Source organism: Balaenoptera musculus, chromosome 16 (genome assembly GCF_009873245.2).
Source record: "Balaenoptera musculus isolate JJ_BM4_2016_0621 chromosome 16, mBalMus1.pri.v3, whole genome shotgun sequence".
NCBI classification, from domain to species: domain Eukaryota; kingdom Metazoa; phylum Chordata; class Mammalia; order Artiodactyla; family Balaenopteridae; genus Balaenoptera; species Balaenoptera musculus.
This window is the reverse complement of record NC_045800.1, coordinates 13974679-14000922: the sequence shown is the minus strand read 5'-3', so window position 1 is coordinate 14000922 and position 26244 is coordinate 13974679. Positions and strand designations below refer to the sequence as shown.

The 26244-nt window shown below is 39.4% G+C and overlaps 2 protein-coding genes across 16 annotated transcripts in view; one reads left to right on the top strand and one right to left on the bottom strand.

The window, feature by feature from the left end:
• Positions 1 to 26244, top strand: part of ENO4 (enolase 4) — a 40079-nt gene that overhangs the window by 10442 nt on the left and 3393 nt on the right. For 2 of the 9 annotated variants that reach the window (XM_036828445.1, XM_036828447.1), the window contains exons 8-14: positions 5121 to 5177; positions 7361 to 7528; positions 14455 to 14580; positions 16224 to 16419; positions 17935 to 18002; positions 18515 to 18632; positions 20376 to 21320. In XM_036828445.1, coding sequence (XP_036684340.1) covers positions 5121 to 5177; positions 7361 to 7528; positions 14455 to 14580; positions 16224 to 16419; positions 17935 to 18002; positions 18515 to 18632; positions 20376 to 20506 — 864 coding nt within the window. In that variant the 3' untranslated portion in view covers positions 20507 to 21320. Of the gene's footprint in view, positions 1 to 5120; positions 5178 to 7360; positions 7529 to 14454; positions 14581 to 16223; positions 16420 to 17934; positions 18003 to 18514; positions 18633 to 19690; positions 19762 to 20375; positions 21321 to 26244 lie in introns of those variants that run through there. The other 7 variants (XR_005016794.1, XM_036828446.1, XM_036828448.1 and 4 more) reach the window with 7 other exon arrangements.
• The window catches only part of SHTN1 (shootin 1), a 101624-nt gene continuing 98409 nt past the window's right edge, over positions 23030 to 26244 (bottom strand). For all 7 annotated transcript variants that reach the window (XM_036828442.1, XM_036828438.1, XM_036828439.1 and 4 more), the window contains one exon: positions 23030 to 24777. In XM_036828442.1, coding sequence (XP_036684337.1) covers positions 24766 to 24777 — 12 coding nt within the window. In that variant the 3' untranslated portion in view covers positions 23030 to 24765. The remainder of the gene's footprint in view (positions 24778 to 26244) is intronic.

Below are 26244 nucleotides of genomic sequence, written 5' to 3'. Positions count from 1 at the left end.
ATTATGCAACAGAATCAATATTGTTGTTACAGATATGACACATTCCCTCATTGGCTATGGGTCCAGTTTCTAATGGAACTTAACAATCTTGTTTTGATTTCTGAGGCAGCTGGCCCTACGCTAAGATCATCCCTTTGGATTTGCAAAGAAAGAAAGGATCTGGCCCCTAGGATTAGTGAGAGGCAGTTTGGTGTAATGGTTAAGGCACAATCACTTGTGCCTGCTTAGAATCCTGGTGTTGGGCAAACAAGCACCCTTGGCTGAGCAGCCCTTGAGGGGGAAAGTCACAAAGGCAGTATGAGGGGCAGCTGTATGAGTCACCGGGTTGTTCCATCATATTCTAACTGGGGTAATGCACAATGATGTGGCAGGGCTGAGGGACCCAATCCTTGTCTTTTATTTTGGAATAATACTGCATTTATAGAGAAGTTGCAGAGATAGTGCAGAGAGTTCCCAAATACCCCTCACCCAGTTTCCCCCAAGGTTAACAGGATACATTACCATAGCGTATTTGTCAAAACTAAGAAATCAACATGCTACATTACTAATAACTAAACTCCAGACTTAATTTGAATTTCACTAGTTTTTCCACTAATGGCCTTCCTCTGTTCTAGGATCCGATCCAGGACCCAATATTTATTTAGTGTGAGGCTTTTAAGTTACATGATTAGGAAGCACTAGCTCCTTCCCCAGCAGGATGGGGGCCGAGATATAATCTCAGTGCGACATAAACGAACTTTGGCTCCAGTGCTATCTTGCCAGCACAGAATATGTGATGGGGGAGGGTGGTGGGGGCCCAAGCCCTACAGTTGATCAGAATTGCTTTAAGCACCAGCCTGGAGCCAGTTTCCGGGGTGCTTTTCAGGAGGACAACTGTTTTATGGGTGACCAGCCTGCAGAGACTCAGACTTGGGCAACTTAACCCTGACCTCGTATTTTGCTTTGCCCCTTACTAGCTGTGTGACCTTGCGCCAATTATATAACCTCTCTGCCTCAGCCTCGTCGTCTATAAAATGGGTGTGATACATTGTGAGGAGTAAACGAGCTGAATATATGCGATGTGCTCAGAGCAGGAGCGGACACAGCAGTGAACAATACACAGTGGTGGTGGTTATCAGAGCAGGTGGAAGAAGTCCAGCTTAGAATATTAGGGAATTCAGGATCTCTGAGCTCTCTGCAATCGTCCTGACTTCCAGATTTTTAATTATACAATTTTAAATATACAATTGATTTTTAATCATACAAGTAGCTCATGAATGTTCCTGTGAAAATTCAAACACTGGTAGAGCTAGTCCCCCGTCCCCCCCGTACTAACTCCGCCTCCCTGGACCCCACAGCCACTACTACCCTCAGTTCCAGTCCCATCTCTAGAGGGACTCTAGACCGCTGTTAAAAATTTAGTGTGGTCTTCTAGCCTTTCTTTTGTATTTAGACACACAGACACACAGACACCACACATACAAATATAGTGTTTTGTGTTTAAAATCATATAAAATTCTGCACAAATCACTCTACAGTTGCTTTATTTCTTTGCCCTTTTTATTTGTGTTCCTCTTTTACTGATATCTAGGAATTCTTTCTACAGTAAAGGCTTCAATCCTTTCTACGTGTTATACGTATTTTCCTCTATCATGTTGCCTGCCTTTTAACTGTATTTTATGCAGTCATAGGGATTTTTTTTCTTTTCAAATTTTGACATAGTAAAATGTATCAATATGTTCTATTAAGGCAGTGGTTCTTTTTTTTTTTTAACATCTTTATTGGAGTATAATTGCTTTACAATGGTGTGTTAGTTTCTGCTTTATAACAAAGTGAATCAGTTATATATATACATATGTTCCCATATCTCTTCCCTCTTGCGTCTCCCTCCCTCCCACCCTCCCTATCCCACCCCTCTAGGTGATCACAAAGCACCTAGCTGATCTCCCTGTGCTATGCGGCTGCTTCCCACTAGCTATCTATTTTACATTTGGTAGTGTATATATGTCCATGCCACTCTCTCACCCTGTCACATCTTACCCCTCCCCCTCCCCATATCCTCAAGTCCATTCTCTAGTAGGTCTGTGTCTTTATTCCCGTCTTGCCACTAGGTTCTTCGTGACCTTTTTTTTTTTTCCTTAGATTCCATATATATGTGTTAGCATACTGTATTTGTTTTTCTCTTTCTGACTTACTTCACTCTGTATGACAGACTCTAACTCCATCCACCTCACTACAAATACCTCCATTTTGTTTCTTTTTATGGCTGAGTAATATTCCATTGTATATATGTGCCACATCTTCTTTATCCATTCATCCGATGATGGACAATTAGGTTGCTTCCATGTCCTGGCTATTGTAAATAGAGCTGCAATGAACATTTTGGTACATGACTCTTTTTGAATTATGGTTTTCTCAGGGTATATGCCCAGTAGTGGGATTGCTGGGTTGTATGGTAGTTCTATTTTTAGTATTTTAAGGAACCTCCATACTGTTCTCCATAGTGGCTGTATCAATTTACATTCCCACCAACAGTGCAAGAGTGTTCCCTTTTCTCCACACCCTCTCCAGCATTTATTGTTTCTAGATTTTTTGATGATGGCCATTCTGACCGGTGTGAGATGATATCTCATTGTAGTTTTGATTTGCATTTCTCTCATGATTAATGATGTTGAGCATTCTTTCATGTGTCTGTTGGCAATCTGTATATCTTCTTTGGAGAAATGTCTATTTAGGTCTTCTGCCCATTTTTGGATTGGGTTGTTCGTTTTTTTGTTATTGAGCTGCATGAGCTGCTTGTAAATCTTGGAGATTAATCCTTTGTCAGTTGCTTCATTTGCAAATATTTTCTCCCATTCTGAGGGTTGTCTTTTGGTCTTGTTTATGGTTTCCTTTGCTGTGCAAAAGCTTTTAAGTTTCATTAGGTCCCATTTGTTTATTTGTGTTTTTATTTCCATTTCTCTAGGAGTTGGGTCAAAAAGAATCTTGCTGTGATTTATGTCATAGAGTGTTCTGCCTATGATTTCCTCTAAGAGTTTGATAGTGTCTGGCCTTACACTTAGGTCTTTAATCCATTTTGAGTTTATTTTTGTGTATGGTGTTAGGGAGTGTTCTAATTTCATACTTTTCCATGTACCTGTCCAGTTTTCCCAGCACCATTTATTGAAGAGGCTGTCTTTTCTCCACTGTATATGCTTGCCTCCTTTATCAAAGATAAGGTGACCATATGTGCGTGGGTTTATCTCTGGGCTTTCTGTCCTGTTCCATTGATCTATGTTTCTGTTTTTGTGCCAGTACCAAACTGTCTTGATTACTGTAGATTTGTAATATAGTCTGAAGTCAGGGGCCTGATTCCTCCAGCTCCATTTTTCGTTCTCAAGATTGCTTTGGCTATTCGGGGTCTTTTGTGTTTCCATATAAATTGTGAAATTTTTTGTTCTAGTTCTGTGAAAAATGCCTGTGGTCGTTTGATAGGGATTGCATTGAATCTGTAGATTGCTTTGGGTAGTAGAGTCATTTTCACAGTGTTGATTCTTCCAATCCAAGAACATGGTATATCTCTCCATCTATTTGTATCATCTTTAATTTCTTTCATCAGTGTCTTATAATTTTCTGCATACAGGTCTTTTGTCTCCTTAGGTAGGTTTATTCCTAGATATTTTATTCTTTTTGTTGCAATGGTAAACGGGAGTGTTTTCTTAATTTCACTTTCAGATTTTTCGTCATTAGTGTATAGGAATGCAAAAGATTTCTGGGCATTAAATTTGTATCCTGCTACTTTACCAAATTCTTTGATTAGCTGAAGTAGTTTTCTGGTAGCATCTTTAGGATTCTCTATGTATAGTATCATGTCATCAAGGCAGTGGTTCTTAATGGGGAGTGCTTTTGCCAAGGGACGATGCCCAGAGACGTTCTGGGTTGTCCCAGCTTGGAGGGTGGGGCTCTCCTGGCATCTAGAAAGCTGAGATCAGGGATGCTGCTACACATTCCTACAATGTATGAGGCAGCCCTCCATAGCAAAGGATTATCCAGACAAAGTATCAAGAGTGCCAAGGTTGAAAAGCTCTGCTTTAAGGCTTTTGCTCTTGGCTCAGCTCTGGGCCCAGAGGGTTCAGCAGTCCCACATGCCCCTGAGGTATCAGCTTCTTCTGAGTCCCCTTGCCTGACTCTTCTACAAGAGCAAAGGATGTCCCCTTGCTCTGCACTCGACATCACACCCCCTTCCTCCCTGGTTGTTACCTGCATCGCACGTGTCTGCCTCACTAGACCGTGGCTCCCAAGGCAGTGCCTATGTATCTCATTCACCACTGTATCTCTCCTGCCTGGCACATCAATTTGCTTCCTATGTTATTTTTACCAGGGATAGAAACTTCAGCTGACTCCATAGTGAAAAGATGCAGGATAACTTCTGTATTTGCATATACTGGAGTGTGTGTGAACCATGTTGATTCTTGACAAACATGCCCCAGCTTATACAGCCAATGAATGCTGGGCATTAAAGTGCATCCTTTAACAGGTTAAATCCTTGTTACAGTATGCCATCAATACCCCAAACTGTGGAAGCTTCTCTTTGGTAATTATCTTTGCTTTTAATGTCAGATGACATTACACACACCAGATTCACCAGATTTAATGACCATGGGCTGCTTCCAAAAGTCAAACCCATCCTGCCAGAGAAGGTGTTTGTACTGTGAGAATATTTAAAACAATATGTTGGGCCTTTAAAAGCAAATGCCACAACGTGGTTATTCCTTAAGGACAAGGAGGGGGCTTAACATCCTCCTGTAAAAAAAAGAGTTCCTGCACACAACAGGAGTCAGGACATGATGAGTGAATAATTACTTATATAAGTAGAAATGCATGAACATGTATATCCATGCCTCATACATGTGATTGGAGGCAGAATGTAAGGATGAACTAAAGGGAACATGTGCCTGATTTTGAGAAACAGTTTGAGGTTTATGAAATTAAAGAGTGGCTGGCATCATCCCTGTGTGTGTGTGTGTGTGTGTGCGTGTGACTTGCAGTGTGACTGGCTCAACCCCAGAGCAGTGGGCAGGCCAGAGGACCTGAAGCTCTGCTTGCTGCCACACACGTGTCTGAAAATCCCGAGTGATATGTCTTTATCTTCTGTCTCACAGTCCCCTCCTCCAAAACCAGAGACAAAAAAAGGTCATAATGGAGGCAAAAGAGGTCAAGTAAGTAAATGTATTTGTTTACCATGCTTCTGTATGACAGTTCATTTCTATGTTCCCTGCCCCTTTCCCTCTCCCATAGTCATTTTGCTCCAGGACTGGGCCTAACACAAATGGAAATCACACGGTGATACCGCTTCAAGGGGACTAAACCAGGCAATCCCCAGAGCTGGAATATCATTCTGCCCCCGCCTCTCTGGCAACAGGCTGCCAGGCCATCATGCTTGCAGTTGTCTGGCCAAGTGAAATCTCAGAGGGCTTGGAGAGACTCTTAATGACTAATAGGATTACATGGGAAACCCTCTAGGTGAAGTGCTGGGGAAGATGAATCTCTCTGAATACTAGCTCAAAGGCATATAGAATGTTTTGGCTTTTAATTTTAATACTACCAAAGAAAGAAAGAAAAGGCACAAAAAGATAGCAATTCCTTCATCTGGTCCCCCAAAAGCACTGAGGCACCATTTCAGATGGACCATTGCCAGAGCTCAGATTTTGTCAGGAGGGTCAGGCAAACAAGCCTGGTGAAAATGGGCTGCAGAGCCTCAGGAGACCAGCTGAACTTGATCAGTCCATCACTTTGGTGACTGTGGGTGCTCTGATAGATACACCTATTATATGCCTGACTTTCAGCAATATAGTTAGAACAACCAACGAGAACCCCGAAGATAATGCAAATGGATGAGGGTTGCTCACATGTGTGATATTTGCTCTGATAACCCTGCAATCACTACCTGGATGTCAGGGACTTCAGGGTCTGTTGAAGTCATCAGCAAGAAGGACTAGGAAAGGAAGGAGGGGACTTGGTGGAGATAAAAAATTAAGTTCCTCCTTAAACTTGGGAGAGAGAAGAGAAATGTGTGAACAGATACAGCAGTAAGTAAAATCCTTGACAGGTGTGTATACTAGAATTGGACCTTCCAAGAGAGGCAGGGGCTGGTGAACAAGTAGCAAATCTCAGCTCTGTTCCCTTCATTCCAGCAGGTTGTCTGATGTATTCTGAGAAACTTAGACCAAGATCAGCCCTTCCTGAGATCAGCTTTACTACTCCCCCCGCCCCCCCCCCCACCATTAGAAACAGGATAGATGGTAGATTCTAGAGAGGCAGCCACACCAGAATTGGAGGCATGGACTCTAGCTCAACCACCTGGATTAAAATCTGTTCCAAGTTACTCAACTCTGTCTTAAATAGGGATCATAATGGTACCTGCTTCATGGGATTGATGTAAGGAGTAAATGTATTTACTTTATGTAAAGTGTTTAGAATGGTACCTGGCATTTAGTAAGCACCAAATAAGTGATGCCTTCATAGATTTGAAGACTCCGTAATGAAACTCCTTAACTGACACACAAAAATTTCCCCAACTATTCCTTTGCCAAATAAAAGGTTCCTCTCACTGACATTAAAAATGTTGGATGGTTCTTATAATTAACTAGTACTACCATCAGTAAAAATGGGATATTTATACCTACTTTCATGTTTGCTCTTGAGACTGGTACACACACACACACACACCCCTTAGTGATACTGCTTCAACTTAGGTTAAAATTGCATAGTGACAATTTATGATGAAGGCACATCAAGGCTGACCTTGCAATCGAAGCATATAGCTGCCTTTCCCCTGAGGTCGTTTGGGTCCTCAAGTCTTCTTCCACTGCAATGCAACCTCAGTGCTGCATCCTTTTAGCTGAAGTCTTCAATCCCTTTTAAAATAAAACCTTTCCTGAAGGAGAGTTAAATTTTTAAGTTATAACAGTTATAGTCTTCTAAAGGAAAATGGAACATAGGAAAGAGCAGGTTTGGAGGAAGAAGGCCATTAGGGACAGGCAGGACAGACATTTACAGGGACAGCCTGTAGAGTCACCAACCTGGTGGTTATGGCTCAGGTGAGCCCGTGTACAATGATAGAGCCAATAAAGAGATAATAACATGGGCAACTAAAGAGAGCAAAGTGTGTTCCTAGGTCAAACTTGAAAACCACGGGAGTAAGAAAATTATTCCCAGATACTGCAGGACAATCATCTGCCCGAAAATGTGCAGAGATGAGTGGGAACTAGGGGCAGGATTAATCGAGAATCAGAGGACCTCGTGTTTGGAGAGCTGTGTCTGGTTACAAACTGCCAACCACTGGAAGCCCCAAGAACCTTAATGTGCTATATTGACGTGCATGATTTTCTTGATCCTGAAGCAGCAGATCACTGGCAAGATGTCCCATCTTGGCTGTTTAACCATTAATTATGACACCATAGAGCAGCCACTGCTCCTAATACAAGGAATCTGTGCGAACCTGGGGCTAGAAATGGGAACGAATCTCCATCTAGCCATCAACTGTGCAGCACATGAACTGATGGACTATGTAAGTTTCCACTCCAGAACATTTACTTTTTGTTGTGTTCTCCTTGTTTTTAAATTAGAACTCAAAAGAAGAGCCTATCTGTACGTATTTCCAAAGAAATCCTATTTTTTAAGTTAGTATCATGGGAGGGGTCCAAATATACTGGAGTTGAGAAAGGCAAGTTAGCTAATGACCAGACAATAACATAACCATATAACTTTAAAAATTAACAGAAATGTCACAATAATTATATATAGAAATTCTGTAATAAAAATGACTAAAATGGATTGCTTACATTGAAATCATGAGAACTACTGAAAAATAATTTAACAAACTGGCATGTTCTGCGGAGTACATTCATTTGGTTGGTGAATGCTGAATTGGTCAAGCATAAAAAGTGGGTCAGTTGTAACTATGACTTGATAAGCCCTTCGAGACATGTGGTTCTGCGAGTTTCTGCTGGTGATTCACTTTTTTTTTTTGAATTTTTGAATTTTATTTTATTTTATTTTTTATACAACAGGTTCTTATCAGTTACCTATTTTGTACATATTAGTGTATACATGTCAATCCCAATCTCCTAATTCATCACACCACCACCACCCCCGCCACTTTCCCCCCTTGGTGTCCATACGTTTGTTCTCTACATCTGTGTCTCTATTTCTGCCTTGCAAACTGGTTCATCTGTACCATTTTTCTAGATTCGACATATATGTGTTAATATACGATATTTGTTTTTCTCTTTCTGACTTACTTCATTCTGTATGACAGTCTCTACCTCCATCCACGTTCTACAAATGACCCAATTTCATTGCTTTTTATGGCTGAGTAATATTCCATTGTATGTATGTACCACATCTTCTTTATCCATTCGTCTGTCGATGGGCATTTAGGTTGCTTCCATGACCTGGCTATTGTAAATAGTGCTGCAGTGAACATTGGGGTGCATGTGTCTTTTTGAATTATGGTTTTCTCTGGGTATATGCCCAGTAGTGGGATTGCTGGGTCATATGGTAATTCTATTTTTAGTTTTTTAAGGAACCTCCATACTGTTCTCCATAGTGGCTGTATCAATTTACATTCCCACCAACAGTGCAAGAGGGTTCCCTTTTCTCCACACCCTCTCCAGCATTTGTTGTTTGTAGATTTTCTGATGACGCCCATTCTAACTGGTGTGAGGTGATACCTCATTGTAGTTTTGATTTACATTTCTCTAATAATTAGTGATGTTGAGCAGCTTTTCATGTGCTTCTTGGCCATCTGTAGGTCTTCTTTGGAAAAATGTCTATTTAGGTCTTCTGCCCATTTTTGGATTGGATTGTTTGTTTTTTTAATATTGAGCTGTATGAGGTGTTTATATATTTTGGAGATTAATCCTTTGTCTGTTGATTTGTTTGCAAATATTTTCTCCCATTCTGAGTGTTGTCTTTTCGTCATGTTTGTAGTTGCCTTTGCTTTGCAAAAGTTTTTAAGTTTCATTAGGTCCCATTTGTTTATTTTTGTTTTTATTTCCATTACTCTAGGAGGTGGATCAAAGAAGATCTTGCTGTGATTTATGACAAAGAGTGTTCTTCCTATGTTTTCCTCTAAGAGTTTTATAGTGTCCAGTCTTACATTTAGGTCTCTAATCCATTTTGAGTTATTTTTGCTAATGGTGTTAGGGAGTGTTCTAATTTCATTCTTTTCCATGTAGCTGTCCAGTTTTCCCAGCACCACTTATTGAAGAGACTGTCTTTTCTCCATTGTATATCCTTGCCTCCTTTGTCATAGATTAGTTGACCATAGGTGTGTGGGTTTATCTCTGGGCTTTCTATCCTGTTCCATTGATCTATATTTCTGTTTTTGTGCCAGTACCATGCTGTCTTGATTACTGTAGCCTTGTAGTATAGTCTGAAGTCAGGGAGTCTGATTCCTCCAGCTCCGTTTTTTTCCCCTCAAGACCACTTTGGCTATTCAGGCTCTTTTGTGTCTCCATACAGATTTTAAGATTTTTTTGTTCTAGTTCTGTAAAAAAACGACATTAGTAATTTGATAGGGATTGCATTGAATCTGTAGATTGCTTTGGGTAGTATAGTCATTTTCACAATATTTATTCTTCCAATCCAAGAACATGGTATATCTCTCCATCTGTTTGTATCATCTTTAATTTCTTTCATCAGTGTCTTATAGTTTTCTGCATACAGGTCTTTTGTCTCCCTAGGTAGTTTTATTCCTAGGTATTTTATTATTTTTGTTGCAATGGTAAATGGGAGTGTTTCCTTAATTTCTCTTTCTGATTTTTGTTGTTAGTGTATAGGAATGCAAGAGATTTCTGTGCATTAATTTTGTATCCTGCAACTTTACCAAATTCATTGATTAGCTCTAGTAGTTTTCTGGTGGCCTCTTTATGATTCTCTATGTACAGTATCATGTCATCTGCAAACAGTGACAGTTTTACTTCTTCTTCTCCAATTTGTTATTCCTTTTATTTCTTTTTCTTCTCTGATTGTCATGGCTAGGACTTCCAAAGCTATGTTGAATAATAGTGGCTAGAGTGGACATCCTTGTCTTGTTCCTGATCTTAGAGGAAATGCTTTCAGTTTTCCACCATTGAGAATGATGTTTGCTGTGGGTTTGTCGTATATGGCCTTTATTATGTTGAGGTAAGTTCCCTCTATGCCCACTTTCTGGAGAGTTTTTATCATAAATCGGTGTTGAATTTTGTCGAAAGCTTTTTCTGCATCTATTGAGATGATCATATGGTTTTTATTCTTCAATTTGTTAATATGGTGTATCACATTGATTGATTTGCGTATATTGAAGAATCCTTGCATCCCTGGGATAAATCCCACTTGATCATGGTGTATGATCCTTTTAATGTGTTGTTGGATTCTGTTTGCTAGTATTTTGTTGAGGATTTTTGCATCTATATTCATGAGTGATATTGGTCTGTAATTTTCTTTTTTTGTAGTATCTCTGTCTGGTTTTGGTATCAGGGTGATGGTGGCCTCATAAATCAGTTTGGGAGTGTTCCTTGCTCTGCAATTTTTTGGAAGAGTTTGAGAAGGATGGGTGTTAGCTCTTCTCTAAATGTTTGATAGAATTCACCTGTGAAGCCATCTGGTCCTGGAGTTTTGTTTGTTGGAAGATTTTTAATCACAGTTTCAATTTCATTACTTGTGATTGGTCTGTTCATATTTTGTATTTCTTCCTGGTTCAGTCTTGGAAGGTTATACCTTTCGAAGAATTCGTCCATTTTTTCCAGGTTGTCCATTTTATTGGCATAGAGTTGCTTGCAGTAATCTCTTAGGATGCTTTGTATTTCTGTGATGTCTGTTGTAACTTCTCCTTTTTCATTTCTAATTTTATTGACTTGAGTCCTCTCCCTCTTTTTTCTTGATGAGTCTGGCTAATGGTTTATCAATTTTATCTTCTTAAAGAACCAGCTTTTAGTTTTATTGATCTTTGCTATTGTTTTCTTTGTTTCTATTTCATTACTTCTGCTCTGATCTTTATGATTTCTTTCCTTCTGGTAACTTTGGGTTTTGTTTGTTCTTCTTTCTCTAGTTCCTTTAGGTGTAAGGTTAGATTGTTTATTTGAGATTTTTCTTGTTTCTTGAGGTAGGCTTGTATAGCTATAAACTTCCCTCTTAGAACTGCTTTTGCTGCATCCCATAGGTTTTGGATCATCGTGTTTTCATTGTCATTTGTCTCTAGGTATTTTTTGATTTCCTCTTTGATTTCTTCACTGATCTCTTTGTTATTTAGTAACGTACTGTTTAGCCTCCATGTGTTTGTGTTTTTTACATTTATTTCCCTGTAATTGATTTCTAATCTCATAGCATTGTGGTCAGAAAGATGCTTGATATGATTTTAGTTTTCTTAAATTTACTGATGCTTGTGACCCAAGATGTGATCTATCCTGGAGAATGTTCTGTGTGCACTTGAGAAGAAAGTGTTTTCTGCTTTTTTTGGATGGACTGTCCTAAAAATATCAATGAAATCTATCTGGTCTGTTGTGTCATTTAAAGCTTCTGTTTCCTTATTTATTTTCTGTTTGGATGATCTGTCCATTGGGGTAAGTGAGGTGTTAAAGTCCCCCACTATTATTGTGTTTCTGTCGATTTGCTCTTTTATAGCTGTTAGCAGTTGCCTTATGTACTGAGGTGCTCCTATGTTGGGTGCATATATATTTATAATTGTTATATCTTCTTCTTGGATTGATCCCTTGATCGTTATGTAGTGTCCTTCCTTGTCTCTTGTAACATTCTTTATTTTAAAGTCTATTTTATCTGATATGAGTATTGCTGCTCCAGCTTTCTTTTGATTTCCATTTGCATGGAATATCTTTTTCCATCCCCTCACTTTCAGTCTGTATGTGTCCCTAGGTCTGAAGTGGGTCTCTTGTAGACAGCATATATATGGGTCTTGTTTTTGTATCCATTCTGTGAGCCTGTGTCTTTTGGTTGGAGCATTTAATCCATTCACGTTTAAGGTAATTATTGATATGTATGTTCCTATGACCATTTTCTTAGTTGTTTTGGGTTTGTTTTTGTAGGTCCTTTTCTTCTCTTGTGTTTCCCACTTAGAGAAGTTCCTTTAGCATTTAGTGTAGAGCTGGTTTGGTGGTGCTGAAGTCTCTTAGCTTTTGCTTGTCTGTAAAGCTTTTGATTTCTCCATTGAATCTGAATGAGATCCTTGCTGGATAGAGTAATCTTGGTTGTAGGTTCTTCCCTTTCATCACTTTAAATATGTCATGCCACTCCCTTCTGGCTTGTAGAGTTTCTGCTGAGAAATCAGCTGTTTACCTTATGGGAGTTCCCTTGTATGTTATTTGTCGTTTTTCTCTTGTTGCTTTCAATAATTTTTCTTTGTCTTTAATTTTTGCCAATTTGATTACTATGTGTCTCAGCATGTTTCTCCTTGGGTTTATCCTGCCTGGGACTCTCTGTGCTTCCTGGACTTGGGTGGCTATTTCCTTTCCCATCCTAGGGAAGTTTTTGACTATAGTCTCTTCAAATATTTTCTTGGGTCCTTTCTCTCGTCTTCTGGGACCCCTATAATGCAAATGTTGTTGCTTTTAATGTTGTCCCAGAGGTCTCTCAGGCTGTCTTCATTTCTTTTCATTCTTTTTTCTTTATTCTGTTCCGCAGCAGTGAATTCCACCATTCTGTCTTCCAGGTCACTTATCCGTTCTTCTGCCTCAGTTATTCTGCTATTGATTCCTTCTAGTGTATTTTTCATTTCAGTTATTGTATTGTTCATCTCTGTTTGTTCTTTAATTCTTTGTTAAATTTGTCAAATTCTTTGATCCTCTCTTTAGGTCTTTGTTAAACATTTCCTGCATCCTCTCGATCTTTGCCTCCATTCTTTTTCCGAGGTCCTGGATCATCTTCACTATCATTATTCTGAATTCTTTTTCTGGAAGGTTGCCTATCTCCACTTCATTTAGTTGTGTTTCTGGGGTTTTATCTTGTTCCTTCATCTTGTACATAGCCCTCTGCCTTTTCATCTTGTCTATCTTTCTGTGAATGTGGTTTTTGTTCTACAGGCTGCAGGATTGTAGTTCTTCTTGCTTCTGCTGTCTGCCCTCTCTCACTTTTTAAATATAAAAGTATTTCCAAGTTATTGAAGTTTTTGGAGAATAATTAATAATACTAATTAACATCAAATTCAGGGCACATGACCAAATACAATTCCACTTTAATTTGTGGTTCTTTTAACTTCAAAGGAAATCTTGAATAGTATATAAGAAACCTAAGTTTCAGCTGACTTCTAAAAGTTACTTTCCTAAAGAAACTAAGCACATAAAGGAATATTTAATGTAATTTCGTATTCTTCACATAATGATTGGTTCCTAGGCATAATAGTAAGAAAAATAATTGCATGTTTTCATCAGCAACGTATACCAAGAACTATGAAAATACTGACTGCTAGTGTTAACTAGAATGGGTATTTATTGCTTATATTCAGTAAAATGTTTAGCTTGGTATCAGATAATTCTTACAATGTTAGTTCAAAATCATTATCATTTCCTCTCTGACAAGATAGGATGGCATACGTTTTGCAGTATAGAAACAGAGCTCTTGCTGCTATATTTTACGTGAAAAGAAGTATAGAATCTTTTCAATGATGGACTTCTTAGGAACCTGCTTAATTCCAATGGAATCCATTCTATTAGCAGCAATAGGAAGGCATTAATAAACCAAAGAGCCATTCTGGTCCATTCCACCTTCCTCCCAGTACCTAAATATCCCAGGTGCCATCCCTGGACACAGACTTGGACTGGACATAAGGGTGCTGTGTTTGCAGAGACTACACTAGATCCTCCAGCTTCCTTTACTCCTATGCTTAATGACTTGGGGGTGTTCTAGACTTCAATGAATGGGTTGCACTAGAACTCCACTTTCAAAACAATATTGTTACTACTAGAACTTGCATGTTTGCCTCCACATAGGTCTCTTTACATTTCATATTGGTTGTTAGTATCTCAAAAACTTAGCCCCGCTTTCAAATTTTAGAATATTCGCAGAAAAGGAAACAAGCTATTCATTCACTGTGAGCTGAACAATGGTAGTTCTAGTGAGTAGGCAGGTCTGCATTGCTATTCTGTTTATGAATTTATGTTATTGCCCATCTATCCAAGCACTATCTGGCACCACGTTATAAAACTTAAGTAAGAAATTACTCCCCTCCTTCTCTTTACTCGTTTTTTTGTGCAGAAGGCTTCATCTGAAGTCAGTGGGAAGAGATCTATGGGGCATCCAGAGGAATGCTGACTTGATTTTCCCAGGTTGACGTTTAACAGATATTTAAAGTAAAATGCATAGGTTTCTCAGGTGAATGTGGCCTGGAAATAATCTGTTTGCAGTCTTTTATATGAAATGAATGAAAATGAATTTGAATCACATCTTTAATGTTTGAAGAATTCATCATTTATTCTTTAATATCTTCCTTATACTTATCAGAGTAAAGGAAAGTATGAAGTGATGATGGGAACCTACAAAAATGCAGCTGAGATGGTTGACCTGTATGTGGAGCTAATCAACAAGTTCCCTTCAATTATTGCATTAATTGATCCTTTCAGGAAGGAGGTAATAGGATTCAACTTGAATTTTATAATAAAACAGAATAAAATCTTCCTTTTGGATCTGTAGATTTGAAATGTGTTGTAATTTGGGCTGGGGCTGAGTTGCTTTATTTTGGCATTTATGAGAAAAGGCACTTACTAAGCAAATGAATAGCAGAAACACACAGGAGTGTGCCTGTCTACGGAATGAAACACATATCCCCCAGCACTTCAGGAATACCTGTGTATTTACAAGCAGCCTGACTGATGGCAGGTGAGCCCAATGTGCTAGCTGGTGCTTCAATAGGTTAATCACATATCATTTCCAAGTGCTCACGGAAACAGGACTTCAACTAGGCCAAATGTTTTTTAAACCTAAATCCAGTTACTATGCATGCATAGAAGTTACAAAGCCATATTTTTAAAAGGTGTGAGATATTGAGGTTTCTGATTTATTCACACTAATGCCTCTGACGAGGGTTGTTTATGTGCCATAGAACTCTCTCTTCCTAACCCACTTAAACTTCAAAACTTACGTTTATTTATTTGTTTGTTTATTTATTTATTTATGGCTGTGTTGGGTCTTCGTTTCTGTGCGAGGGCTTTCTCTAGTTGTGGCAGGTGGGGGCCACTCTTCATCACGGTGCGCGGGCCCCTCACTATCGCGGCCTCTATTGGTTGCGGAGCACAGGCTCCAGACGCGCAGGCTCAGTAGTTGTGGCTCATGGGCCTAGTTGCTCCGCGGCATGTGGGATCTTCCCAGACCAGGGCTCGAACCCGTGTCCCCTGCATTGGCAGGCAGATTCTCAACCACTGTGCCACCAGGGAAGCCCCAAAACTTACGTTCTTGATTTTATGCATTTGAGAACCAGTAGATATAGTGAGCAGGTACCCTCTTTGAGACAACTCACCTATTTAAATTTGAGGGACAAAGAGAGTGCTGGATCTTACTGGAGCCCCAGGCTCTCTCAGTCCCATCTTTCCTTTCACAGCCTGTGCTACAACCCAGCGCTTGTGGAAGATGCTGAGCCTAGTTCTTTAATCTTGCCAGACCTATCTTCTGCTTCTTGTCCCGAGGCTCTGGCCACAACTCTTTTTAATGCGATAAGATGTACCTATATGGCCTGTTCTAATGGGACAGGTTGAAATCTGGTACAATGGCTGGGAAGACTGTATATATCTATTTAAATAATGAGCATTTCATTTCATTTGGTGGTCTCACCAATAAAAAATAAGGGTGCTGGTAATGAGGGTCTATGTCCCTGCAGGCTCATTTCCTTCAGTTGGCTTTTTACCAGAAATAACACTAAAATCTCCTAACCAACCAGTCTTCAGCAGCATCATGGATAACACAGTGGGTAGGAAGAGCCTGTGTTTGAAGGATATCAGAATTAATGTGGAGAATAGCATTTAATGTGTATTAACATTTTATTCACTAGATCTTCAAGCTCAAATTTAATCACTCTAAGTTTCTGTTCCATGAAGCTTGTTAATTTGTGTGGCTGTGGTACGGGCAACATGAAGCCACAGATGCAAACAAACCAAGCCTCCCACCCCTGTTTTGTGTGTCTCAAAAAGCTGTATAGCTGATTATGTGCTGCATGATTCCTGTCATTTTGTGATGATGTCCCACACATTGTAATGATCAATTCTTAAATATTTACCCAGGACTCTGAACAGTGGGACAGCACCTACAATGCTCTTGGTTCCAAGTGTTACATAATTGCAGGCACCGCCTCCAAAAGCATCTCTAAACTTCTAGAGGATGGGAACATCGGCATCCTCAGATGCAGCGGGCTGATCGTAAAACACACAAATCAAACTACGATGTCTGACTTGGTGGAAATGACCAATCTTATCGACAGTGAGTAAAAAGTATAGCTCTGAAAGACTCATAATGCACTTAAATATGCAGTATATCAGTTAATAAAAAGCATGGAATAAATCTTGGAAGAAAAAAACACCCCAACCATTTGTGAGTGATTCGGTGCTGGAAAACAAAATGCAGCTTACTACTGATTCACTTCATAATGTTCCAATAACAGCCCTGCCCGGGGGCCCTCCCCTTCAGGGAGGGCTACCGCAAACAGGTGGCTGAGGCCACAGCCCTCTCAGCTTCACACGACACCACAGTGATTTTTTTTTCAATCACTAGCCCACACTGGCTTTTTTTCAACTCCTCAAAAGTTTCAAACTTTTTACAGCCTTGAGGTCTTTGAACATGCTGTTCCTTCAGCCTAGAATGCTTTGCCCTGTACCATTTAGTTGGCTAACTATTCCTTCAGGTCTTTTTGCCTTAAATGAAACCTCTTCATATCTATATGCCTTCCCTGACTTCCCCCACCCCTCACTGGCTGCTCTGAACCTTTCTTATCCTATATTTTCAATTGTAGTACTGGTCACAATTACTTGTAGGCTATTTAATGTCTGGTATCCTCCACTAGACTGTAAATTCCCAGGAGTTCATGGGAGTCTTGTTCACTTATGCACAGGGCCTGAAACATGCATATCGTGAGTGGGTCTCAGGAACTAGGCAGCAGGCTGGTCTCAGACCTGGAGCAGGACTCAGAGCGAGCCTGGCAGCCAGGGGCCTGGGCTGGTGCCAGAGGATGGAATGAAATGCCTGCAGTCCCTTAGCCTGCAGGCTGCCCTGGTCTACGGCCCAGGCAGGGTGGCGTGCAGGTGGTGGATGGAATGCCCCAGGGCCTGGTCTTTCCTCCTGGGCCTACCTCTCAGCAGCCATTCTGTCATCCACTCCAGATTGCTGCTCTAACTCCTGCCTGTAAGACACAACTCTGTCACGATAGGAAGAACTTTGGCTTGCAGTCTTGTAGACTGTGCAAATTTTAAGGGGTTTTGAGATCTTCAAGTGATTGATTAAATACTATCAACACTGCTTTCCTAATAAGTCAACATTCAGAACGACAGATTCCTTTGAATAAAATTTTACATGAATTGTGAAATCCATTATTTAGGCATATGACGCCCTTGCACTTACTGTATATTTTGACTCAAAGTTGCACATTGAACATGATTGACCTTGAATTGTGTCTTACAGCTTAGAAATGCGTCAGTCTAATTTGAGCATTTTTCCTCTACAGCGGTAATAATGGTGCCTCTTACAATTTATGGTATGTTAAATTTGATGAAACATGGCATTCATTTAGTATTTATCATCTAAACTACTACAAAGGGGTAAACAAATAAAATCAGGGTAATAAAAATGCAAACGTTTGGGTTAGAATTCTCAGGTGGTCAAATAATTGACTCTTCGCAGTTTTAAATCTCTGGCAAATTTTAAATTTTGATCCCAGAGGCTCATATATTTGATGATTGTTTCCATACCATCTAAAACTGAAAAGAATTCCTCTGCTTACAGGTAAGAAGCACATCGCTGTCTTTGGAAGTGCAGAAGGAGAGTCGTCTGATGACAGCCTTGTCGATTTGGTAAGTGCTGAAAACCGGTCAACTGCAGAATTGCCAAAACACTGCTTTTATCCCAAATTGGTATTTCAGAGAAAGGCGGTCTTTGGCAGAGAAAGTCATGTAACCTTTTATGAAAAAGACTTTCTTCCTCCCAGACAGCAAATCTTTGAACTTTTAAAAAGAAGAAAAATTGAAGTCCTGGTAAAATGACGAGCACACTTAAATGACTGGGGTGTGCACTTGCAATCTTACCTCCTAAAATGAAGTAAGAAAGGCCAGAATGTTCTTAGATAAAAATCAGCATGCTTACATGACTAGCAGAGCATCTGATGTACAGTCACACTATCTCTTTACCTTTGACACTTTCAGCTTATAAGCAGGCCACTTTACTCATGTAACAAAATGAGAAATTAACTTAATGAGAGTAAAAACAAAACAGCACACAGGGGCAGTGTCCTTTCTCCCTCAAGAACTGTTTGTAGTTTAGCAAAATATGACTCCATTTAAAATAAGCTGTTCCCCCACCTCTTTAGGCCGTTGGACTTGGTGTCCGGTTTATCAAGTTGGGAGGTCTTTCTCGTGGCGAACGGGTGACTAAGTACAACCGCCTCTTTACTATAGAGGAAGAACTTGTCCAGAATGGAACACTGGGTATGTGCTGCTTTCTTGCTTAGTTTTGCTTAGCCATGAATAAGAGAACAAAGATTGGGAGATGGGGGAATAGAAGTCTCTCGGCAGGAGGGCAGGGAAATCCAAAGACTATAAATAAGTGCTGACAAAACTAGGATGGCATTTGCCACGTGTATTGTTTTCTTAATGGATTATCTATTTACCTGAATGTTTAAAACTCTAGCCCTAATCTTGATGAATAGGCTGTGTGATGCTTTTCAATAGACTTAATTGATTGGAATTTCCAAGCCTACCTTTTGTTACGGTCCAAATTATACTTAAGGTTTTTCTGCACAGCCCAGGAAAGTTAAAGGTGGATGTTTTCCTGGTGGTTCTTGGCAACAACTCGTTTTACTCAAGTAGATAGCATGTTAATTTAATGTACCTTGGAAAGGCTATGGTCTCAAGAGAGATGAACCAATCATTTACGACATCAAACTTTGTAAATCTGCATGGGTAGAAGCACCTTATGTACTGGCTAACTGGAGAGCAACACCCCAAATATACATTTTTACTCTATATATTACTGACTGTGATAGCCAAAACAAAGCATGCAAAAACATTTAAAGAGACCAATAGTTGTCTTTGAAATTCTGAAACTATTTTGTATTTTAAAATAGAATTGATATACTGCAAAAAAAAAAGTTACATTAATTAAGCAGTGTTGACATACTTGTATACCATAAATGAAACTATAAAATAAGATAGATGTATTATAGAATGTATTGTGGAACATACCAATTATTGAATATGAAAGCAAGGAAGTCCTACTTTGTGACTCAGTAATAGGCATTTTTTTAAAAGTGACCAAGAGAAATAGTAATTATTCATTTGTCACGTTTAACATAGGTAATGACCTTGTTTTCTAGAAAACAAAGATATAATTGGGAGACTATTTCTAAGTCATGCGAGGGCAGTCAAAAGTTACTTTGTATTGTTTAGTGTGTAACAACATGAAGGCTTGTTTTTTCAAATAGGTAAAATTATACTGTTACTACATTTCAGTCTGATTATTTTTTTGTCATCCTGACTTGTGGAAGCTTTAGGTTCCTTCAATGACCTATCACATTTCTAGCCAGACTTCACCACAAGGGAAACAGCTGCTTCAGGGCATCAAAAGGACTCTAGTGACTGGAGGCCCAGCCCCTCCCTGGTGACAGTGCCAGCCCTGAGCATTCCGGAATGGATTAACAGATTAGTGAGGATTTCGCTGACATTGGCAGTGGTCAATAAATAAGAAGGGGACCAAAAAACTGGAAAACCAAATCACTGCACTGAGAGACTGAGTAGGAAATCTTGTCAAAAGCTCAGCCATTAAAACACTGTCCCTGCCCGGAAACACGTGGAACCTGACCGGAATAGGCTAAATCCTCAGTGGTTTACCTTGGAATAGTCAGTTGGCAACGGTCTGTCTCACGCAGAGTACCAGCCTTTCCTCTAGTTTATCTTCCTCTTATCCTTTGCTGCTCGGCCTCTGCCCAAAGTCTGCTGTAAACCAAATGTTCCAGAATGTTGTCTAAGGGTACACTGCAAACTCAACAAGTGTATTGCAGTTAATGTATAAACAATGACATGCCCACTTTAAGGTGGTTCTAGAATCCTTCCTAATGGTGATGTGACACCTCTGGACAGTTCTAAAGATGATCTCCTTTAAATCATGTAACAAAGAACGTCAAAATTGGCACCACTGGATTAGACAGTAAAATTTATTGTTGTTTTTAATAGGTTTCAGTGAAGAACACACATTTTTCTACTTGAATGAGGAAGCTGAAAAGGCTGCCATGGCTGGTGAGCTGCCTGAGCCCCCAGAGCCCATCTTCGCCACAGAAGTTGTGGAGCAATCAGCCAAAACATGAGTGTCCTCCAGACGGGCTGCACACACCCCAGCTGACAACCACACCACTGGTATTATTAGACTGGGAGATCTCAAGTATGTCTTCATTTTGGTTTTGCTCTAAAACTTCACTAACTCGTGTGCTTTTTCTTCTTTTAATTTCACTGTTTGGTGAAATACAGAGATAGTATTTTGCCCCGAATTATACCTGTGAACCTTGTCTTCTGGCCATCACATTTCTATGGGGATCTTGTTTGTATACGAGCTCTCCTGTCCATTTTGGGGGGTCATGACCTAGTAAAAGAGTACAATATTTTTGCCACCAACTCCACACTCAGTTCAAACACCTCATACTTTACAAGTCAGAACATCTCTGAAAAAAATCTTTCACACTAGGAGCTCTCTCTGCCAGGAAGGTGTACATCTTCTGTTTCACGGATTTTTTTAAGAGCCAAATAGCTTCCTCTCACTTTCCTACCCTTAATTCCCTTTTCTCTGATTCCCATCTCTTTCTAGATTTTAGTTGTTCATCTATCATTTATATCTTTGGGGGTCTCCTTAGATCCTTTTTGGAACAAGAATGAGCATAAGTGAGTAAACCCATCAATGAATGAATATTCTTAAAGCAATTAAATGCCCAATCATTTTTACTACAGAATCTAGTAGGTGATTAAAAATGATGCAACATACAGATTGGCTGAATTGTCTCTTCTGAAAGCCAGTATCCGGGTTATAGCAGAGGATGACCAGAAATAAACATATTCAAACACATATCTATAGATATAATAATATCCAACTGCTTTATATGATTTAGATTCTCTGTTCAAACTGTTACCATTTGTCTTTCCCCCAAATTATATAAATTGCTATGTACTGACCTGTGGGAGAGTTGGCTAAGTTTAGATTTCTGATATATTCTATAAGTTTTTACTAAGCATACTGAGGACCTCTCCTTTTGAAGAGTACTAAGAGGGGAAGGTAATGGCCTTATGGCAGAGCCAAGGCCTTACTGTAAAAGCAGTGATTTAAAATAGGCTCAGTGGCAGATTCTCTCAGAGCACAGGGCAGGAGAACTGGTTGGTATCACTCTAAGTTGGGAGAACTGTGTCACAGTTTGTTGTTGCTACTGCCTTTCCTGATGCTTAGCAATAGACAACAGATGAGTGTTCAGATAGCCTCTGCACATGTACACACACACACACGAAATATGGGAGATCGTATGAGAGTATGCCCTGGAAATGTGACAAAAATTATAATGAATGAAACTAGAGAAAAAAGGTACAACCAAGTTAATAACTGAATAACTACATTAAATTAACCAAAGAGGTGATTTATTACCTCAACCAAGTCAACACTTTAATTTCAGTGCTGAGCACAGCCTATTCACCTTTTCCTTACTTGAGGATTGGGGTCACCAATGGATGTGTAGCATTTCAAGTTTTTGAAAGTGATAAGCACTGTTTCTATTTATATATTTTCTCTCTCTCTACATATATGTTAAAGGATATATAATAGATATAAAACATATATATATATATATGGAATTACATGTAAAGAGATGAAAGAAACTCATCATACCCTATATTAAAAAATGGCAGTGGGACTGGGAAATGTTAGTGCTCCGAAGAAACTTCAAAACAAATGCAATCCGTAAGTAAGGGCTGCTTGATGATCTTCCTAAGGTCAGTGATGATAAGAGACGGCTATCCATTCTCCACAACTTATTGCCATATAAGCTGAAGCTGTTCCACGATGAAAGTGATTAAACATGTATAGTGTGCGTTTATAAAAATCATCCGAACTTTGTTTTTAAGATTCTGTGATACAGACTATACACTATACCTACCATACAACCTAAAAATGGTCTGAAAGATTAACAATAATCTCTACCTGTACTACGCCATTTCTAACAAACATTTACTGTTAACAAAACAGGTAAGGAAGGAGGAATTACCGGTGAGTAGCCAGAGCCAAAACACGCATCTGTTTTTTCTCAGGCCAATCAAGGCGGGATGGTTACAGCCCTGTTAATTCCCTCCAATCAGAATTTCCACAGGACTGATCAACTGCTGAAACCACTGTAGGTGAGGAGTTTATGTGAGACTATCTCAGATACAAAAGGATGCTAGAATTAATTTTAGCAAATTAATTTTAAATGCTTTGTGATGTTGGTGAAGAAATAAGCAGCTCAGAAAAGGCAAGAACACTTTCAAAATACTGTACCAGTGACTAAATGTTGCCTGGTCCAGCTAACACATTTCACAAATGGTTAACTTCTTACCCTGGAAAGGGTGTGTGGTTAAATATGGAATGACAAGTGTACATATTTTTATATTCCTAAATATGTGTAAGACACATGCCATCAGACTGATAACAGACACAGGAATGCAGAAAGCAGGAAGAAACAAAGAATAGAATTCCTCAAAATAAACCATTTTGTGGATTATTAAAAATTACTAAAGTTATCAAGTCTTACACAATTTTCATATTAAAGAATGTCAAGTTTGGGGAACTAAACCAAAAATGTCAATAACCACAATTGACCTTTAACAAGGGAAACTTGGTGCTTTTTAATAAGTGTGGTGAGGAGAGTTCAAATCACAGCATAACAGAACTTGTTTAAGTGAATTAATGCAGTTTGTAGTTAGTATATCATATAGCAGTATTATTCAATTAGGGGAAATCACAGTTGAAAAACATTACATTATAATTCCCTATGAGTAAACTGATAAGTAACTGTAAAATCATCACTGGAAGAACATGGAAACAATCAAGCATAACGAGCCTACAGAAAGATAATTATCTCCAAATTTAGGAAGTACATTTACCTGCCTATCCACCTTTTCAAGCCTATGTTTAGCATACGTGCAAAAATAAAATACAACTACTGCAATTATTACTATCATTTTCTTTTGCCCTTAGGTGAGAAACACCTGACAGCTTCATGCTGAGCTATGCTAACAAAACTAAACCTTTCACTTTCTTTAATAGTAAAATTACCATTACTGAATCACTGTCATAAAAAAATGCACTCAAGTACATTACCACTTATTTTTAACAAACATCAGTTTTGAAACAATCAACTTTGAAAAGCTGCATAAGGTTTTTTTTTTTTTAAATCCCTGATTACATTTCTATTTATTCACTGTGGTAGACTGAAACATTGTATTTTTAGAGACTACCACCTAATTTCTTTAAAAAGAACAACAAACCTGTGTAATGTAGAACAGCAGTGAAGCAAGACAATTGTATGCTTGTCACCCATCTCCACTGTACATAAGAACTGTGATAAAATATGGTCCTTGTGCCACATGAGTCCATGAGAAAACACAATTAACTCACAGCACAGAACACACGGTTTACCAAGATAATACTCTATTAAATTCAGGGTTTGGACTTCCACCTCAATTCTGCCTTCTGGCCACTAGAGCCTTCCCTCCAAAGTCCTTGGGAGGCTTTGGACACAATCAATAGTATGTGTTTTTCATCCCACAGTTAATAATGTGTGTAATTAACACTGGGTATGGGACTACTAGTTTGACATCAGCTCCTGAATTTTAAGCTTATCTCAGTATATCCTAGAAAGTAATTTGTATGCCACAGTGCCTAACAATTCCCATGCTACTGAAGTTTCTCCATCAAAAAAGGATCAGACCCAAAACAGAAGCTTCTTTGGGGGCTTTTAAAATCACCTTAACCTAGTCACTTCTGTTTATCCAATTATACACAAGTGCTGCAAACTTTCATCATTACAGTTGATTAGTGGTATGCACATTACCTAAAAAGATAACATGAATTTTTTGTAAACTTCTAAAAGAAGTCACACTTAATACAGTAACTAGAAAAAAATCTTATCCTATAAAGATTAAAAAAACTATAAAGAATGTGTACTTTGCTAAATAGCTTACTTATATTTATAAGTGAACTTACAAAAGTGACATCAAAAAAGAACCTATACTCTGAATACAGTGACAAGAACAGAATGTCTATAGCCCTTGCCAATACACCAAAACTAAAGCATGTGCTCGTTAAAAAGGACTTCTGGACACATCCGCCTTCTGGTTTATGGATCAGCAGTTGGAGCTGTCTGTATCTCTTATTTTTTCAACACTGTCTTCTTTGTATTCTGGTTTAATTTCACCTTCATCATCCTTGTGTTGAGTTGGATCTTTTTCAGCAACGTGGTCTTTGGTTTGGGGTTCATATGTGGAAACAGGATCTAAAACTACAACTGGTTCAGCTTGTTTTTCACTGCCAATGTATTGTCTCCTGCATCCAGTGTTACTGGGAGGCCTAGGGGATGAACAGTTAAACAAAAAAATTAAAAGCAGAGAGAGAAAACATTTATCTTTCAGATTCCTGGATTCAGACGAGCAAAAAACCCAAACATTCTAAGTCTAATCAACATGCAAAAAGTGGTCTTTGAGGTGCCAGCCATTAAAAAAAAAAAAAGCTATTAGATTACATATTAGGAGCACAAGGCCAGAAGACGGAAAAAGTCAGAGCAATTAACTGCATAAATGTTAAAAAGGCAAATGCACCTACCTGCTTAATTGCATGCTCTTCTCACAGAAGCACAAAGCTCCTGGATACTCTGTGCACACCTCCCCACTGCCTGCCACCCCCAGACTCCTGTCCCACCCCCACTTAGCTGGAAGGAGCCAGTTAACCCCTCACTTGTGTGCCGGGGTACATGTGATTGCAGATTAGTTTTGAGACTGCAACAAGGAGGGAAATAAACCACTCCCATCCCTGATGGGCAGCTGAGAGATATGCCAGCTGCTGCCATTACTGGCAAGAACAACTCTGGTCAGACCTGTGGAGGGATGAGGGAAAGGAACAAAGGCAGATGGGAGAATCCAGAGAAGAAGTTGAAATGCTAAGTTACCATACACTTTTTCTAAAAAAGGAGAATCATGTTTGAGAAATTTCTTATTGAATTTCAAATGTGGTTTCTTTTTCCACTGAGGTTCCCTTTCTTCTCTTCTAAGAAGCTATTGCTTCTCAAGCTAAATGGGCAACAATTTCCTTATGGAAACAGAGATGTCCTGAAACACTCTTCTCTTTTCACGTGTCAGGAAATTAGGCTGTGGGCACCTAGTCCTCTCAGAAGTCAGGTCAGAAGCCATCATCTGAAGGTACTGGACTGCTGACCTGATGCCTGGAGGTTGAAGGGTGTGTAGTAGGCAGGGCAGAGGCTATTCAGACTTATCTGGTCTTCTTGGCAAATGCTGGGATACTAACCATGACCCAGCACGCCCCTGTCCCACATCCACCTCTGGATGTCAGGATGTGTACTGGTGAACTGTTGGCCAGGGTCTGCCCACTGCTCTACCGGCCCCTCACCAGGACTTGATTTCTACTATTCCCTGACCCCTAGCTCAGATCTGCTGGTTTAGACACTCTCTTACCACCTAATACTTCTCCCTTGTTGGATTTACCACAGTTATAATTAAATACTGGCAACCAGTTGTTTAATGTCTGTCTCTTCAAGTAAAATGTAAACATCCATGAGGTGGACTGTTTAGCTTTGTTCACAGATCTATGCCAGCACCCAGCACACATCCATTTGTGGAGTAAACAAATGAGCAAATACTAATGAACTACTGTGTGTGAAAGGCTCAGAATGAATGTGCAGAAACCAAGGCTTTGGTGTGAGTAGATCTGAAGGTCTCTCTTATACAACGAAAGTAACAGAACAAATGATCAACTATTGAGACAAAGTGGCCTGCACGATCCAGCCACAGGTACCAAAACTCA